Source organism: Lolium perenne, chromosome 1, assembly GCF_019359855.2.
Source record: "Lolium perenne isolate Kyuss_39 chromosome 1, Kyuss_2.0, whole genome shotgun sequence".
Classification (NCBI taxonomy): Eukaryota; Viridiplantae; Streptophyta; class Magnoliopsida; order Poales; family Poaceae; genus Lolium; species Lolium perenne.
The window spans coordinates 7,204,254-7,224,184 of NC_067244.2; the positions used below are offsets into that span (position 1 = coordinate 7,204,254).

Consider the following 19,931-nt stretch of genomic DNA (forward strand, 5'->3'; position numbering starts at 1 on the left):
TCTCCCATACAGTGAATGCTAGGATCCATTTTATTCAAACAAAAACAAAAACAAAAACAAACCGACGCTCCAAGCAAAGCACATAAGATGTGACGGAATAAAAATATAGTTTCAGGGGAGGAACCTGATAATGTTGTCGATGAAGAAGGGGATGCCTTGGGCATCCCCAAGCTTAGACGCTTGAGTCTTCTTAGAATATGCAGGGGTGAACCACCGGGGCATCCCCAAGCTTAGAGCTTTCACTCTCCTTGATCATATTGCATCATACTCCTCTCTTGATCCTTGAAAACTTCCTCCACACCAAACTAAAACAACTCATTAGAGGGTTAGTGCACAATAAAAATTAACATGTTCAGAGGTGACACAATCATTCTTAACACTTCTGGACATTGCATAAAGCTACTGGACATTAATGGATCAAAGAAATTCATCCAACATAGCAAAAGAGGCAATGCGAAATAAAAGGCAGAATCTGTCAAAACAGAACAGTTCGTAAAGACGAATTTTAAAATGGCACCAGACTTGCTCAAATGAAAATGCCCAAATTGAATGAAAGTTGCATACATATCTGAGGATCACGCACGTAAATTGGCTTAATTTTCTGAGCTACCTACAGGGAGGCAGGTCGAAATTCGTGACAGCAAAGAAATCTGAAACTGCGCAGTAATCCAAATCTAGTATGAACTTTACTATCAAAGACTTTACTTGGCACAACAAAACACAAAACTAAGATAAGGAGAGGTTGCTACAGTATTAAACAACTTCCAAGACTCAAATATAAAACAAAAATACTGTAGTAAAAACATGGGTTGTCTCCCATAAGCGCTTTTCTTTAACGCCTTTCAGCTAGGCGCAGAAAGTGTAAATCAAGTAACATCAAGAGACGAAGCATCAACATCATAATTTGTTCTAATAATAGAATCATAAGGTAACTTCATTCTCTTTCTAGGGAAGTGTTCCATACCTTTCTTGAGAGGAAATTGATATTTAATATTACCTTCCTTCATATCAATAGTAGCACCAACGGTTCGAAGAAAAGGTCTTCCCAATATAATGGGGCAAGATGCATTGCATTCAATATCCAAGACAACAAAATCAACGGGGACAAGGTTATTGTTAACCATAATATGAACATTATCAACTCTCCCCAAAGGTTTCTTTTTAGCATTATCAGCGAGATTAACATCCAAATAACAATTTTTCAATGGTGGCAAGTCAAGCATATCATAGACTTTCTTAGGCATAACAGAAATACTTGCACCAAGATCACATAAAGCATTACAAACAAAATCATTGACCCTCATTTAATGATGGGTTCCCAACCATCTTCTAGCTTCCTAGGAATAGAAGTTTCAAGTTTTAGTTTCTCTTCTCTAGCTTTTATGAGAGCATTTGTAATATGTTTTGTGAAAGCCAAGTTTACAGCGCTAGCATTGGGACTCTTAGCAAGTTTTTGTAGGAACTTTATAACTTCAGAGATGTGGCAATCATCAAAATCTAAATCATTATGAGCTACAGCAATGGGATCATCATCCCCAAGGTTGGAAAAAATTTCAGCAGTTTTATCACAAGCAATTTCAGCAGTTTTAGCAATTTCAGGCAGTTTTGTACGCTTTGCACTAGGAGTAGAAACATTACCAACACCAATTATTTTACCATTGATAGTAGGAGGTGCAGCAACATGTGAGGAATCAACATTACTTGTGGTGGTAATAGTCCAAACTTTAGCTACATTTTTCTCTTTAGCTAGTTTTTCATTTTCTTTTCTATCCCACCTAGCACGCAATTCAGCCATTAATCTTATATTCTCATTAATTCTAACTTGGATGGCATTTGCTGTAGTAACAATTTTATTTTCAATATCCCTATTAGGCATAACTTTCGATTTCAAAAGATCAACATCAGAGGCAAGACTATCAACCTTAGAAGCGAGAATATCAATTTTATTGAGTTTTTCCTCAACAGATTTGTTAAAGGCAGTTTGTGTACTAATAAATTCTTTAAGCATAGCTTCAAGTCCAGGGGGTGTGTTCCTATTATTATTGTAAGAATTCCCATAAGAATTAGCATAACTGTTACCATTATTATAAGGATATGGTCTATAGTTATTACTAGAATTGTTCCGATAAGCATTGTTGTTGAAATTATTATTTTTAATGAAGTTTACATCAACATGTTCTTCTTGGGCAACCAATGAAGCTAACGGAACATTATTAGGATCAACATTAGTCCTATCATTCACAAGCATAGACATAATAGCATCAATCTTATCACTCAAGGAAGAGGTTTCTTCGACAGAATTTACCTTCTTACATTGTGGAGCTCTTTCCGTGTGCCATTCAGAGTAATTGATCATCATATCATCAAGAAGCTTTGTAGCCGCCCCCAAAGTGATGGACATAAAGGTACCTCCAGCAGCTGAATCCAATAAATTCCGCGAAGAAAAATTTAGTCCTGCATAGAAGGTTTGGATGATCATCCAAGTAGTCAGTCCATGGGTTGGGCAATTCTTTACCAGAGATTTCATTCTTTCCCATGCTTGTGCAACATGTTCAGTATCTAAGTGTTTAAAATTCATTATGCTACTCCTCAAAGATATAATTTTAACAGGGGGATAATATCTACCAATAAAAGCATCCTTGCATTTAGTCCAGGAATCAATACTATTCTTAGGCAGAGATAGCAACCAATCTTTAGCTCTTCCTCTTAATGAGAAAGGGAACAATTTTAATTTTATAATGTCACCATCTACATCTTTATACTTTTGCATTTCACACAATTCAACAAAATTATTAAGATGAGCAGCAGCATCATCAGAACTAACACCAGAAAATTGCTCTCTCATAACAAGATTCAGTAAAGCAGGTTTAATTTCAAAGAATTCTGCTGTAGTAGCAGGTGGAGCAATATTTGTGCATAGGAAATCATTATTATTTGTGGTTGTGAAGTCACACAACTTAGTGTTTTCAGGAGTATTCATTTTAGCAATAGTAAAAAAAGCAAACTAGATAAAGTAAATGCAAGTAACTAGTTTTTTTTGTGTTTTTGATATAGAGAGCAAGACAGTAAATAAAGTAAAACTAGCAACTAATTTTTTTGTGTTTTGATATAATGCAGCAAACAAAGTAGTAAATAAAACTAAGCAAGACAAAAACAAAGTAAAGAGATTGGAAGTGGAGACTCCCCTTGCAGCGTGTCTTGATCTCCCCGGCAACGGCGCCAGAAAAAGAGCTTGATGGCGTGTAACTCACACGTTCGTTGGGAACCCCAAGAGGAAGGTATGATGTGCACAGCAGCAAGTTTTCCCTCAGAAAGAAACTAAGGTTTATCGAACCAGGAGGAGCCAAGAAGCACGTTGAAGGTTGATGGCGGCGGGATGTAGTGCGGCGCAACACCAGAGATTCCGGCGCCAACGTGGAACCTGCACAACACAACCAAAGTACTTTGCCCCAACGAAACAGTGAGATTGTCAATCTCACCGGCTTGCTGTAACAAAGGATTAACCTTATTGTGTGGAAGATGATTGATTGCAAAAAACAGTAAAACAATTATTGCAGTAGATTGTATGCGATGTAAAGAATAGGACCGGGGTCCACAGTTCACTAGAGGTGTCTCTCCCATAAGATAAAAGCATGTTGGGTGAACAAATTACAGTCGGGCAATTGATAAATAGAGAGGGCATAACAATGCACATACATGTCATGATAAATATAGTGAGATTTAATTGGGCATTACGACAAAGTACATAGACCGCTATCCAGCATGCATCTATGCCTAAAAAGTCCACCTTCAGGTTATCATCCGAACCCCTTCCAGTATTAAGTTGCAAAACAACAGACAATTGCATTAAGTATGGTGCGTAATGTAATCAATAACTACATCCTTAGACATAGCATCAATGTTTTATCCCTAGTAGCAACAGCACATCCACAACCTTAGAACTTTCTGTCACTGTCCCAGATTCAATGGAGGCATGAACCCACTATCGAGCATAAATACTCCCTCTTGGAGTTAAGAGCAAAAACTTGGCCAGAGCCTCTACTAATAACGGAGAGCATGCAAGATTATAAACAACACATAGGTAATAACTTGATAATTAACATAACATAGTATTCTCTATCCATCGGATCCCGACAAACACAACATATAGTATTACAGATAGATGATCTTGATCATGTTCGGCAGCTCACAAGATCCAACAATGAAGCACAATGAGGAGAAGACAACCATCTAGCTACTGCTATGGACCCATAGTCCAGGGGTGAACTACTCACTCATCACTCCGGAGGCGACCATGGCGGTGAAGAGTCCTCCGGGAGATGAGTCCCCTCTCCGGCAGGGTGCCGGAGGAGATCTCCAGAATCCCCCGAGATGGGATTGGCGGCGGCGGCGTCTCAGTAAGGTTTTCCGTATCGTGGCTCTCGGTACTGGGGGTTTCGCGACGAAGGCTATTTGTAGGCGGAAGGGCAGGTCAGGGGGCCACACGAGGGGCCCACACTATAGGTCGGCGCGGCCAAGGCCTGGGCCGCGCCGCCCTATGGTTTGGCCACCTCGTGGCCCCACTTCGTCTCCTCTTCGGTCTTCTGGAAGCTTCGTGGCAAAATAGGACCCTGGGCGTTGATTTCGTCCAATTCCGAGAATATTTCTTTACTAGGATTTCTGAAACCAAAAACAGCAGAAAACAGCAACCGGCACTTCCGCATCTTGTTAATAGGTTAGTTGCAGAAAATGCACGAATATGACATAAAGTGTGCATAAAACATGTAGATATCATCAATAATGTGGCATGGAACATAAGAAATTATCGATACGTCGGAGACGTATCAGCATTCCCAAGCTTAGTTCTGCTCGTCCCGAGCAGGTAAAACGATAACAAAGATAATTTCTGGAGTGACATGCCATCATAACCTTGATCATACTATTTGAAAACATATGTAATGAATGCAGCGATCAAAACAATGGTAATGACATGAGTAAACAAGTGAATCATAAAGCAAATACTTTTCATGAATAGCACTTCAAGACAAGCATCAATAAGTCTTGCATAAGAGTTAACTCATAAAGCAATAAATCAAAGTAAAGGTATTGAAGCAACACAAAGGAAGATTAAGTTTTAGCGGTTGCTTTCAACTTATAACATGTATATCTCATGGATAATCGTCAACATAGAGTAATATAATAAGTGCAATATGCAAGTATGTAGGAATCAATGCACAGTTCACACAAGTGTTTGCTTCTTGAGGTGGAGAGAGATAGGTGAACTGACTCAGCATAAGAGTAAAAGAATGGTCCTTCAAAGAGGAAAGCATCGATTGCTATATTTGTGCTAGAGCTTTTATTTTGAAAACATGAAACAATTTTGTCAACGGTAGTAATAAAGCATATGAGTTATGTAAATTATATCTTACAAGTTGCAAGCCTCATGCATAGTATACTAATAGTGCCCGCACCTTGTCCTAATTAGCTTGGACTACCGGATCATCGCAATACACATGTTTTAACCAAATGTCACAGTGGGGTACCTCCATGCCGCCTGTACAAAGGTCTAAGGAGAAAGCTCGCATTTTGGATTTCTCGCTTTTGATTATTCTCAACTTAGACATTCATACCGGGACAACATGGACAACAGATAATGGACTCCTCTTTAATGCATAAGCATGTGGCAACAATTATTATTCTCATATGAGATTGAGGATATATTTCCAAAACTGAAACTTCCACCATGAATCATGGCTTTAGTTAGCGGCCCAATGTTCTTCTCTAACAATATGTATGCTCCAACCATTAAGGTGGTAGATCTATCTTACTTCAGACAAGACGGACATGCATAGCAACTCACATGATATTAAACAAAGAATAGTTGATGGCGTCCCCAGAAACATGGTTATCGCACAACAAACAACTTAATAAGAGATAAAGTGCATAAGTACATATTCAATACCACAATAGTTTTTAAGCTATTTGTCCCATGAGCTATATATTGCAAAGGTGAATGATGGAATTTTAAAGGTAGCACTCAAGCAATTTACTTTGGAATGGCGGAGAAATACCATGTAGTAGGTAGATATGGTGGACACAAATGGCATAGTGGTTGGCTCAAGGATTTTGGATGCATGAGAAGTATTCCCTCTCGATACAAGGTTTAGGCTAGCAGGGTTATTTGAAGCAAACACAAGGATGAACAGGTGCAGCAAAACTCACATAAAAGACATATTGTAAACATTATAAGAATCTACACCGTCTTCCTTGTTGTTCAAAACTCAATACTAGATATTATCTAGACTTTAGAGAGACCAAATATGCAAACCAAATTAGCAAGCTCTAGGTGTTTCTTCATTAATGGGTGCAAAGCATATGATGCAAGAGCTTAAACATGAGCACAACAATTGCCAAGTATCACATTATCCAAGACATTTTAGCAATTTACTACATGTATCATTTTCCAATTCCAACCATATAACAATTTAACGAAGAAGAAACTTCGCCATGAATACTATGAGTAAAGCCTAAGGACATACTTGTCCATATGCTACAGCGGAGCGTGTCTCTCTCCCATACAGTGAATGCTAGGATCCATTTTATTCAAACAAAAACAAAAACAAAAACAAACCGACGCTCCAAGCAAAGCACATAAGATGTGACGGAATAAAAATATAGTTTCAGGGGAGGAACCTTATAATGTTGTCGATGAAGAAGGGGATGCCTTGGTCATCCCCAAGCTTAGACGCTTGAGTCTTCTTAGAATATGCAGGGGTGAACCACCGGGGCATCCCCAAGCTTAGAGCTTTCACTCTCCTTGATCATATTGCATCATACTCCTCTCTTGATCCTCGAAAACTTCCTCCACACCAAACTCGAAACAACTCATTAGAGGGTTAGTGCACAATAAAAATTAACATGTTCAGAGGTGACACAATCATTCTTAACACTTCTGGACATTGCATAAAGCTACTGGACATTAATGGATCAAAGAAATTCATCCAACATAGCAAAAGAGGAAATGCGAAATAAAAGGCAGAATCTGTCAAAACAGAACAGTTCGTAAAGACGAATTTTAAAATGGCACCAGACTTGCTCAAATGAAAATGCCCAAATTGAATGAAAGTTGTGTACATATCTGAGGATCACGCACGTAAATTGGCTTAATTTTCTGAGCTACCTACAGGGAGGCAGGTCGAAATTCGTGACAGCAAAGAAATCTGAAACTGCGCAGTAATCCAAATCTAGTATGAACTTTACTATCAAAGACTTTACTTGGCACAACAAAACACAAAACTAAGATAAGGAGAGGTTGCTACAGTAGTAAACAACTTCCAAGACTCAAATATAAAACAAAAATACTGTAGTAAAAACATGGGTTGTCTCCCATAAGCGCTTTTCTTTAACGCCTTTCAGCTAGGCGCAGAAAGTGCAAATCAAGTAACATCAAGAGACGAAGCATCAACATCATAATTTGTTCTAATAATAGAATCATAAGGTAACTTCATTCTCTTTCTAGGGAAGTGTTCCATACCTTTCTTGAGAGGAAATTGATATTTAATATTACCTTCCTTCATATCAATAGTAGCACCAACGGTTCGAAGAAAAGGTCTTCCCAATATAATGGGGCAAGATGCATTGCATTCAATATCCAAGACAACAAAATCAACGGGGACAAGGTTATTGTTAACCATAATATGAACATTATCAACTCTCCCCAAAGGTTTCTTTTTAGCATTATCAGCGAGATTAACATCCAAATAACAATTTTTCAATGGTGGCAAGTCAAGCATATCATAGACTTTCTTAGGCATAACAGAAATACTTGCACCAAGATCACATAAAGCATTACAATCAAAATCATTGACCCTCATTTTAATGATGGGTTCCCAACCATCTTCTAGCTTCCTAGGAATAGAAGTTTCAAGTTTTAGTTTCTCTTCTCTAGCTTTTATGAGAGCATTTGTAATATGTTTTGTGAAAGCCAAGTTTACAGCGCTAGCATTGGGACTCTTAGCAAGTTTTTGTAGGAACTTTATAACTTCAGAGATGTGGCAATCATCAAAATCTAAATCATTATGAGCTACAGCAATGGGATCATCATCCCCAAGGTTGGAAAAAATTTCAGCAGTTTTATCACAAGCAATTTCAGCAGTTTTAGCAATTTCAGGCAGTTTTGTACGCTTTGCACTAGGAGTAGAAACATTACCAACACCAATTATTTTACCATTGATAGTAGGAGGTGCAGCAACATGTGAGGAATCAACATTACTTGTGGTGGTAATAGTCCAAACTTTAGCTACATTTTTCTCTTTAGCTAGTTTTTCATTTTCTTTTCTATCCCACCTAGCACGCAATTCAGCTATTAATCTTATATTCTCATTAATTCTAACTTGGATGGCATTTGCTGTAGTAACAATTTTATTTTCAATATCCCTATTAGGCATAACTTTCGATTTCAAAAGATCAACATCAGAGACAAGACTATCAACCTTAGAAGCGAGAATATCAATTTTATTGAGTTTTTCCTCAACAGATTTGTTAAAGGCAGTTTGTGTACTAATAAATTCTTTAAGCATAGCTTCAAGTCCAGGGGGTGTGTTCCTATTATTATTGTAAGAATTCCCATAAGAATTAGCATAACTATTACCATTATTATAAAGATATGGCCTATAGTTATTACTAGAATTGTTCCGATAAGCATTGTTGTTGAAATTATTATTTTAAATGAAGTTTACATCAACATGTTCTTCTTGGGCAACCAATGAAGCTAACGGAACATTATTAGGATCAACATTAGTCCTATCATTCACAAGCATAGACATAATAGCATCAATCTTATCACTCAAGGAAGAGGTTTCTTCGACAGAATTTACCTTCTTACCTTGTGGAGCTCTTTCCGTGTGCCATTCAGAGTAATTGATCATCATATCATCAAGAAGCTTTGTAGCCGCCCCCAAAGTGATGGACATAAAGGTACCTCCAGCAGCTGAATCCAATAAATTCTGCGAAGAAAAATTTAGTCCTACATAGAAGGTTTGGATGATCATCCAAGTAGTCAGTCCATGGGTTGGGCAATTCTTTACCAGAGATTTCATTCTTTCCCATGCTTGTGCAACATGTTCAGTATCTAAGTGTTTAAAATTCATTATGCTACTCCTCAAAGATATAATTTTAACAGGGGGATAATATCTACCAATAAAAGCATCCTTGCATTTAGTCCAGGAATCAATACTATTCTTAGGCAGAGATAGCAACCAATCTTTAGCTCTTCCTCTTAATGAGAAAGGGAACAATTTTAATTTTATAATGTCACCATCTACATCTTTATATTTTTGCATTTCACACAATTCAACAAAATTATTAAGATGAGCAGCAGCATCATCAGAACTAACACCAGAAAATTGCTCTCTCATAACAAGATTCAGTAAAGCAGGTTTAATTTCAAAGAATTCTGCTGTAGTAGCAGGTGGAGCAATAGGTGTGCATAGGAAATCATTATTATTTGTGGTTGTGAAGTCACACAACTTAGTGTTTTCAGGAGTATTCATTTTAGCAATAGTAAATAAAGCAAACTAGATAAAGTAAATGCAAGTAACTAGTTTTTTTTGTGTTTTTGATATAGAGAGCAAGACAGTAAATAAAGTAAAACTAGCAACTAATTTTTTTGTGTTTTGATATAATGCAGCAAACAAAGTAGTAAATAAAACTAAGCAAGACAAAAACAAAGTAAAGAGATTGGAAGTGGAGACTCCCCTTGCAGCGTGTCTTGATCTCCCCGGCAACGGCGCCAGAAAAAGAGCTTGATGGCGTGTAACTCACACGTTCGTTGGGAACCCCAAGAGGAAGGTATGATGCGCACAGCAGCAAGTTTTCCCTCAGAAAGAAACCAAGGTTTATCGAACCAGGAGGAGCCAAGAAGCACGTTGAAGGTTGATGGCGGCGGGATGTAGTGCGGCGCAACACCAGAGATTCCGGCGCCAACGTGGAACCTGCACAACACAACCAAACTACTTTGCCCCAACGAAACAGTGAGGTTGTCAATCTCACCGGCTTGCTGTAACAAAGGATTAACCGTATTGTGTGGAAGATGATTGTTTGCAGAAAACAGTAAAACAAGTATTGCAGTAGATTGTATGCGATGTAAAGAATAGGACCGGGGTCCACAGTTCACTAGAGGTGTCTCTCCCATAAGATAAAAGCATGTTGGGTGAACAAATTACAGTCGGGCAATTGACAAATAGAGAGGGCATAACAATGCACATACATGTCATGATAAATATAGTGAGATTTAATTGGGCATTACGACAAAGTACATAGACCGCTATCCAGCATGCATCTATGCCTAAAAAGTCCACCTTCAGGATATCATCCGAACCCCTTCCAGTATTAAGTTGCAAAACAACAGACAATTGCATTAAGTATGGTGCGTAATGTAATCAATAACTACATCCTTAGACATAGCATCAATGTTTTATCCCTAGTAGCAACAGCACATCCACAACCTTAGAACTTTCTGTCACTGTCTCAGATTCAATGGAGGCATGAACCCACTATCGAGCATAAATACTCCCTCTTGGAGTTAAGAGCAAAAACTTGGCCAGAGCCTCTACTAATAACGGAGAGCATGCAAGATCATAAACAACACATAGGTAATAACTTGATAATTAACATAACATAGTATTCTCTATCCATCGGATCCCGACAAACACAACATATAGTATTACAGATAGATGATCTTGATCATGTTCGGCAGCTCACAAGATCCAACAATGAAGCACAATTAGGAGAAGACAACCATCTAGCTACTGCTATGGACCCATAGTCCAGGGGTGAACTACTCACTCATCACTCCGGAGGCGACCATGGCGGTGAAGAGTCCTCCGGGAGATGAATCCCCTCTCCGGCAGGGTGCCGGAGGAGATCTCCAGAATCCCCCGAGATTGGATTGGCGGCGGCGGCGTCTCAGTAAGGTTTTCCGTATCGTGGCTCTCGGTACTGGGGGTTTCGCGACGAAGGCTATTTGTAGGCGGAAGGGCAGGTCAGGGGGCCACACGAGGGGCCCACACTATAGGTCGGCGCGGCCAAGGCCTGGGCCGCGCCGCCCTATGGTTTGGCCACCTCGTGGCCCCACTTCGTCTCCTCTTCCGTCTTCTGGAAGCTTCGTGGCAAAATAGGACCCTGGGCGTTGATTTCGTCCAATTCCGAGAATATTTCTTTACTAGGATTTCTGAAACCAAAAACAGCAGAAAACAGCAACTGGCACTTCAGCATCTTGTTAATAGGTTAGTTCAAGAAAATGCACGAATATGACATAAAGTGTGCATAAAACATGTAGATATCATCAATAATGTGGCATGGAACATAAGAAATTATCGATACGTCGGAGACGTATCAGTGCTCCCCCGTGCACCAGGAACTCCACGAATAGCTCGTCGTGTTCGTCCTGTGCATCATCGCTCCAGTCCCAGCTAGAAACCTCGTCAAACACCACGTCCCTGGAGACGATGATGCGATTGCTCACAGGTTCGTACAACCTGTAGCCCTTGGAGCATGGTTCGTAGCCGAGGAAGACGGTCTTAACGCTGCGATAGTCAAGCTTTTTCAGCCTTGGTCGCGTGATCTTGGCGTAGGCGACGCAGCCGAACATGCGGAGATGCTCCACGTCCGGTTTCCTGTCGTACCAAGCCTCGTACGGGATCGCGCCGTCGACGACACGTGTGATGGACCTGTAAGCACGTACACGGCGGTCGCCACTGCCTCGCCCCTAAAGCGGTGAGGGACGTTCTTGGCTTTCAGCATACTCCGAGCCATCCTGACGACAGTTTGGTTACGGTGCTCTACAACATCGTTTTGCTGTGGTGAGTAGGGCGCCGTAAGGTGCCGCTGGACGCCATGGTCGGAGAAGTAGGACCCCAGCGCAGTGGATGTAAATTCTCCCACCCCCCCGATCCGTGCAGAAGGTACGGAGAGGATGCCCAGACTCGCGCTCCGCGGCGGCCGTGAAGTGCATGATGGCCTCGGTGGCACAGTCCTTCGAGGACAGCACCTTGAGCCACATGTACCGGTTGTAATCGTCCACTAGTAGGAGAAAGTACCTCCCCCCTCCTGGTGTTGGCGGCGAGATGGGGCCGCAAAGATCGGCGTGGACGAGCTTGGGCGACGTCGTGGCGTGGGACTTGGCGATCTGGCGAAAGGGCGAGCGATGTTGCTTCCTAGCGAGGCAAGCCTCACAGAGCTGGTTTCCATGGGCCACTGCCGGCAAGCCGCGCACCATGCCTGTGCGCGACATCGTCTGCAACACACCGAAGCTCTGGTGCCCTAGCCGTTCATGTCAGCGCCATGCCACGTCAGTGCTGCGGGCAGACATGCACACTGGCTGGGTGACCTGCAGCATGTTCTTGTACAGGCTATTCGGGGAGCGAGGAACCCTCGCGAGGAGGCGATTGTTCCGATCCCACAGTGACATTAAGCCATTGCGGATGGACGATTGGCAGCTGTTCTCGTCCAGCTGCCTGAGGCTCACGATGTTGGTCTTGAGTCGAGGGATGAGGTAGACGTCGGTGAGGGCACGGTGCTCGTCTCCACGCACGATGACCATGGCACCTCCACGGGTTTGGTGAGCTCGCCGAGGCGTACCTTGGCCCGCTCTTCGTCGAGGAAGACATGGCCGCCCACGCACTCCGGCTCATCGCCGGCCAGGCACAGCTGATCCATCATCAGTGCGCCATGCACGTCGTCGTCGTCGCCCTCCTTGATGAGGTGGGCCTCCTCCCTCTTCTTGTTGCGGCAATCCCTGGCCCAATGGCCTAGTTTGCTGCAATAGCGGAATTCGTCATCTTTTTGGGCACCGCCAGTGGCGCCCTTAGCCTTGTCACGAGCGCCATCACGCCCGCGCCCCTTGTTCCGGCCCTGCGTGCTGGACGCGCTTCCTCCGCTTGAGCCGTAGGAGCCGTCGTTCTTCATGCGAGCGCGCCACTGCTCCTCAGTGAGCAGCAGCTTTCCGCCGCTCGCACCATCCGCGACGTCGTCGTCCTCATCTTCCTCGCAGACCTTGAGGCGCCCCGTGAGCTCCTCGATCGACATCGTGGGGAGGTCGAGGAGGCTCTCGATCGAGCAGGCCATCTGCCTGTACAGCTTGGGCACGACGTGCAGGTACTTGAGGATGATCTTCTTGTCATCCACCGGATCGCCGAGGACCTCCATCTGATGGACCAGATCCTGTAGACGCATCCCAAATTCATCAACGGTCTCACCGGGCTTGAAGCGGATCGCTTCGTACTCCCTCCGCAGGTTCTGCGTCTTGGACGCACGGACTCGATCGGCGCCGACGCGGATCGTCGCGATCGCGTCCCACGCCTCCTTCGCTGTCTTATTGACAACGAGCAGAGGGATCATCTTCGGCGGAACCGCGCGGAGGATCGCCTCCATTGCAGAACGGTCGTCGTCGTAGTCGCCTTTTCCGGTCTCGGGACTCTCGATCACATCCCACAGGTGTCGCACCTGTAGGATCAAACGCATGAGGAGTGACCAGGAGTTGTAGTTCGTCCGCGTGAGGACTGGCCATGCCGTGCCGGATCCACCGCCCATGTCACGCCCTGTGCGCGGGACAGAGAGCGTGCGTTGCTCCGCAGGAGATTGCGGCGACACCTCACCGGCCTTGCTTGTGTCCTCAGACGGGGTATCCCCGTGTGTCTTGGACTGATCGCCGGTGTTCTTCGGCATCCCACCCTTAGGCATGCAACCACGAGGCTCTGATACCAGAAGGGAATCTAAACCTGGTTTCTACTCACACACACACAAGAGAGATAGAGAGAGATCGAGCGAAAGGAAGACGATGAACACATGGAGGTTTTTTGTGCAGCGCTCGACTAACTGCTTTTATGTTTCTATTCCTTCTATTTTTTTGCGAGGGAAACAAACATGCCGAGGATGTCGGCCACGCTCCCTACTGAATCGTGCCATCCCACGATTCGGAACGAGCCCATGGCGATCCTACAATCTAGGCCACGAACGCACAGACCGCGTCGTGCACTAACTGGAAAGACGAAATCTATGTCGTTATAACTGAACCTAGACAGAGACACTACTCTGAAACTGAAAGAGGAAACGGTGACAGCTAAAACCCTTCATGATCAGCAAGGTTTATTCCAACAATCATGGTACCAGGCTCAGAAGGAGCTTGCGAAGTAACAACCAAAATCAATTTTTATTATACACTAAAAAATATCTAGATACATCAAAATATAGAAAAACTTACGATATTAATTTTGGATAGAGGCAGTAGTACATATTGACATATGTACAGATGCATATTCATTGTCTATGATAGATATTTCTGGAAATAAAAAAAATCCGATGGGCTGTAGTGTGCCTGGCACGTGCGAGGAACTTTAATACTCCCTTCCTATTGTTTGTTTTTAAGGGTTTTACACATTTGAGATAAACTTTAACTACTAATTTGAAAAAACCAAACTAATGGTTAACTTTTTTGTTTGAAGTGCGTAATACCATAATAAACTGGTATGGAGGTAGTATAAACATTACTACATTAAAAGAACTGCATTAATCATGGTCAATGTCTTGGGTTCTTCATTCAGCAAAATACCACTAGTAAAGACCTTATCTTCTCATCAGATTTACGATCTAAACAGAAAAGTTCACTACGAGGCTCCGAGGACATTTGAGACGTAACAACCCAAAGCAATTTTTATTATGCTACCACATATGTACATAGTACAGACGCATATTCATCGTCTATGATAGATATTTCTGGAAATTCAAAGAATGCGTACCTCTTGCAGCCATACTTGAGTTGAATGACCAAGAGTGTATCTGATGCAGCTGAACGTAACCCGCCTGTGGCTGCCGAGAACCCCACCACCACCACAGGTGGGAGCAAGGCATCGAGCTGATCTGATAACTGCGTCTTGACACTGGCGGTGGCAAGAGAACTATTGTAGTCAAAGTGCACGGTAGCCTCCAGCGTCCTGGTGGTGTTGTCGAAAGTGATGGTCGCCGTCGTGGTGCCATTGAAGCTATACCTCGGCAACCTCGTTATGCTCACCGAAGTGATGGAAGAGGTCGATGCCCATGTGGTCGGGTGATCCCGTGGGATCCCATGCATTGGCATAGGTGTCGAACTCAACGGCGAGGAACCGGTCAGCTCCGGAAGAGATGTTTGTGCTGCTGTTTGTGAGGCCAAGGACACTACCATACGATTCCGGTGGTAATCTTGAGGGGTAGCCAGAGATGAAGAAGCTCATACGGTCCCCCTTTATGGTTGTGTTGGGCATGTTCATGGCAAAGGTGAAGGTGGTGCTGAAGCTGGCCACCTCGCCTGTGGTGTTGTCGTAGAACTGCACCGGGTGGTTGAACGACATTCGTCCGCTGCAGTAGTCTGCGGTGGGGTTGCGGGTGAGGTCAACCAATTTGCCGTTCAAGGCGGCATCGCCCTCGAACCGGAGATCTTGTAGACGGTATTTGGAGGTGTTTGTGAAGTCAAAGCTGAAGGAAAGCGGCGGCGAGGCGGCGGCAACATGGTTGGCCAGGAAGGAGGGGAGGAAGAAGAAGCAGGCGGCAAGGATGATGCATGCAGTTGCATTTGCATGCGCCTTAGGTGAAGTTGGAGGTGTTTGCTGTTCACTCGACCTCAACCCTAGCCACTAGGTGAAGTAGAAATGTATTAGTATGTGGCGCTTGGCGTTATCATTGCTTAGCATGACATGTAAGCAACGTACAGCGGCATCAGCCCTTGCCTTGCCAGTAGGGCGCATTAGGTAATACTAGCAGGTATAGGCGCGGCGGCACGCCACGCCCGTGAGAGTTGACGCGCTGACGAACGGGCAACTTAGCTCGGTGGAAAGATTTGAGCATGCATTTTCGTTCACTACCTCTTATGTTATAGATGTCGAAGTGGCTATCTTCATAGGGGTGCGAGAGGACATCTGTGAGTTCGTGGAGATCGCTAAGAAGTATTAGTGTGTGGTGTGGTTATTTTGATGGGTGGTGGTCTAGATGTTGTTCAGTAGGACCTGATAGGTAGAATAGTATAGAGAGCCTGCAAAATTCAGTTGTGTTTTAGCCTATCGGGATATTTATGGTGGTTCTATGCAGTTGGGCCCTCGCATGAGCGGCGTCGTACATACCCATACTAAGGCCCAGTTCTTTTGGCGGCTTCTCTGAGAAGCTGCCCTCCCCAGCTTCCTGGGAAAGCCGGTTCTAAATTTTTCCGAAGTTTCTAGAATAGCTAAGGCTAAACTAATTTGGAAGCCTCACAAAATTTTGTCATCGGCCTCCCCAGGAAGCTGGGGTAGGGCAGCTTCTTGGAGAAGCCGCCAAAAGAACTGGGCCTAACAACGGAAAGTACTGCTAAAACGAAAACAGATAAGCTAACTTTTTATACATTCAGTGCAGATATAATACACGGCAGTGGGTAGACATACGGAGAAGATGGTTTTCATTCCAACGCCTACAGATGTACAGAAAACTAAACACTGGATAAGTGCCCCCTTACATGTGAACCAAATGCATTAAGTGGCTTGAGCTTTGAAACTTTCGTGTTTAGTTTGTCAAGCCACGAACCATCCCCGTCAGCTGCTGTTTATTTGAACAAAAGGCTAAAAACGATGTTGCTCCTGCAATTTGAACTACATGGCCTGAACATGAAGCTGCTCCTGCAATTAAAACCATGTATTCCAAGTACCAGCATAATAGTCAATGGACAGCCAAGCAAGACATGCGGCGAAGGACATCTGAGCATAAGAATAGGCAGAGTAAAGAGCAGAATCTGCAGAATGGTAACAAACATAGGAGGAGTCCAGTACCTGAACCTAACCTACTGAATGATGCAGAAGAACACAAAAAGTAATGTTCACTAAATGGAAGTGTAGCTGAAGAATAGAATACATAAATACTCTAAATTAGAGACCACATAATTAAGGAATGTACTCCTCATGCATCTCATACTCCCTAGCTACAGTGTACAGGTAGCATGGATCAGTGGACATATGCATGCCCTAGAAAACATCATATTTCCATAATTTTCTTAACGTGGAGACTTGATGCATAGAAGATATAGTAAATTGGTTATACAAAAATACCAAATTATTTAGCGGATATTCCATACCTTCGGTGCAGAAGAGAATTAAGTCATATGCTCCAAACTATCTTCTGTATAGTTCTTCTCTCGTGCCAATACACCAATCAGATGTTAAATCAAATGCTTTAGCACTAAACAAAATAGAATGGCCATCTTCATGTACAAACGCGTGAATGTACTGCAGGCAGGATGCATATGCAGAGAGACAGCATGAACCTTCAACAGCAGATTTTTCATTTTCAGCTGGTCACAATCATAGTTAGTTTTTATTATGGTTTCCATCACTGTGGCTCGTCCGCACCTCATCTTATATATTTTGTATGCATCATCTGCTTCATATCTCTTGATGAAATTTGACACCAGCCGAGGTCGAATGCCAAGACGATTGCTCGCTTGATTTCTCTCTTTCATGAAAAGCGTCTTCTCCCGCGTTTTCTTTCTGTACCTTCTCAGCACCATCGTTGTTGGTATTCTCAGCAACTTGGACGCTCTCCCTCTCTCGTCACTGTAGCAGAGGGGCGTTTCTTTGGGAGCTTCCAGTCGACCCACCTCGCTCGCCTCCGATCTGCGGGTTCCTCCGCCTCCGGCGGCCGCTCCGGCGGCGGGAGGGTGGGGAACCCTTGGATCGAGGCCTGTAAATAGTGTAGGGCTCGGTTGGACCGCGGACAGCGTCGCCATGGAGGTGGTGGTGGCGGCGGAGCGGATCTTTTGGGCGGCTGTCTTCCCCTCTCACGGCGGCGTTCTCCGAAGCTTCACCGCGCGTCGGCCGTCTTCTCTGAGCATGTGGATCTGTGGATCTGCTGCTCGTGGTGCCCCGGCCGGATCTTGAGTGGCGGCGGATCCGGAGCTTGAATAAGAAGGTGGAGGTGATGTTGGCGACCAGCGCGACGATGGCGGCGTTCCAGCGGGTAGGATCCTCGGATCCGGCGATCGGCGACTTCCCGGATGCCACGGGGCTGGCTCCTTTCCAACGCTTGAAGCGGAGCAGCAGCAGCGGCGTGGCAACGACGGCTCCTGTTCATCGTCCTCGTCGGGATCTAGAAGAAGTGTTTCTTTGTAATTTTCGTGTTCTTCTGGGTTTGTCTGTAAGATCGCTGGTGTAATACTATCTCCCCTTTCGCAAAAAAAAAATGAACATGGATTTACTTATAGCCAACACACGTGTTTAATTTTTTTAATACACACATGGAAGTATTAGAATTACTGCACATACTACTACTGACGGTTTTTTATATCTTCCTATTTTGCACAGGAGAGATCAGGGTAGGTTAGATAGAAGATAATAACGTGATAAAATGAACAATAGTGATATTACCATATAGCTCATTACTGAAAAAAAGTGTATTCAAGGAGTATCAACATGACATTGAGATGCACATGAAATCGGTACATTTAAATAATTTCAGGAATGCAAAGAGAAACATGGTCATTGTTGACAATATATTTAGAGCAGATATTTTTTCAGGGATTTCCTCTACAAAATAAGAGAGGTCAACTGAAGAATAATATATCTGACCAACTGGAAACATACGCCTGAAGAGAGGTCCTCTTGCTCAAATAACATTTATGGATGTAAATCATTTTGAAAAGTAGAAAGAACTAACCAATCCAATCTGCACTAGTAGGGAAATGCTTATAGGCGGAGCTTAGTTCTGTGGCGCACCAAAATAAATGCGCCACAGAAAGATTTTTTGTGGCGCACGAGGAAGAATGCGCCACAAAAATAAGCTATTTTTGTGGCGCACTACTGCGCCGTGCGCCACAGAAATTATGTGGGGCCCACATCCTGCCACCACCAATTATTAGTGTAGGTATTTCTGTGGCGCACATGGCTTGCTGCGCCACAGAAATAAGTGTTTCTGTGGCGCACTGGCTCTGGTGCGCCACAGAAGTAGTTGATTCTGTGGCGCACTTGTGCTGGTGCGCCACAGAAATAGCGCCTTCTATAACCACCCGTACCCCCTCCCCCCCGCCCATACTTCCTCCTCACCCCTCTTCCTCTTCCTCTCCCTACCGCCGCGCGCCGCCGCCTTCCATGGTGAGCGTCGCCGTCGCCGTCGCCGCCTCCTTCCTCCGCGAGGGCCGCATGCCGCCACGCTCCACCCATCCCCGCCACCAGCAGCACAAGCCGCTGCGGCGTGGAGGAGGAGGGGCGGCCGCCGCATGGAGGAGGAGGGGCCGGCTCCGCGTCAAGGAGGAGGAGCCGCCGCCCCTGCCATCATCGTCGACCTCCTCCTCCACCCCTACCCGGCCCCTCCCTCTTCCTCTACCCGGCCGCTCCTCCAACAGCATCGTCGGTGAGCTCCACCTCTCCCCTCCCCTCCCTCTTCCTCTCCCGTGCGGGCACAAAGTGCTCGACGAAATTACTTTGTCGGATTGAGTGATATGGCTACTGCTTGTTTGCTCTCCAAATTACCAAGTGATGAATATATAATCCCTTTGGAGCATGTGGTGTTCTTCTGCTGTTTAGTTACTGTCAACACATGTGTTTGCATGTGTGTGTGAGCTGCTTGCAGAAGTTTATCCACTGTTGGCCTTTATTCTTGGTAGCTCAAAGTGTCATGCACTTACTGGATCATCAAATGTTTCCCTTTGTCCCTGGTTAATTGCCTCCTTAATTGATGCCTTATGATCCAAATTACTATATTATTGGATTGAGTGATATGGCTACTGCTTGTTTGCTCTCCAAATTACCAAGTGATGAATATATAATCCCTTTGGAGCATCTGCCCCATGCTATATATGTGTATTTGACCATGCTTATGATGGATTTCTTTTAAGGACTCTAGCTAGATTAGAGGGGAAAAAGTTGCTGCTTTGTTGCCTATGATAATGGATCATCAAATGTTTC

General features: G+C 44.0%; 1 protein-coding gene across 1 annotated transcript; it reads right to left on the minus strand.

Annotated features, from left to right (window-relative positions):
* Positions 1-15,017: 15,017 nt before the first annotated feature.
* On the minus strand, positions 15,018-15,755 carry LOC127328500 (lectin beta-1 and beta-2 chains-like). Its single transcript, XM_051355097.1, has 2 exons — positions 15,720-15,755; positions 15,018-15,644 (listed from the first exon to the last, which is right to left on the minus strand). The coding sequence occupies exons 1-2, from the start codon at positions 15,753-15,755 to the stop codon at positions 15,018-15,020; spliced, it is 663 nt and encodes a 220-aa protein (XP_051211057.1).
* Positions 15,756-19,931: the final 4,176 nt, after the last annotated feature.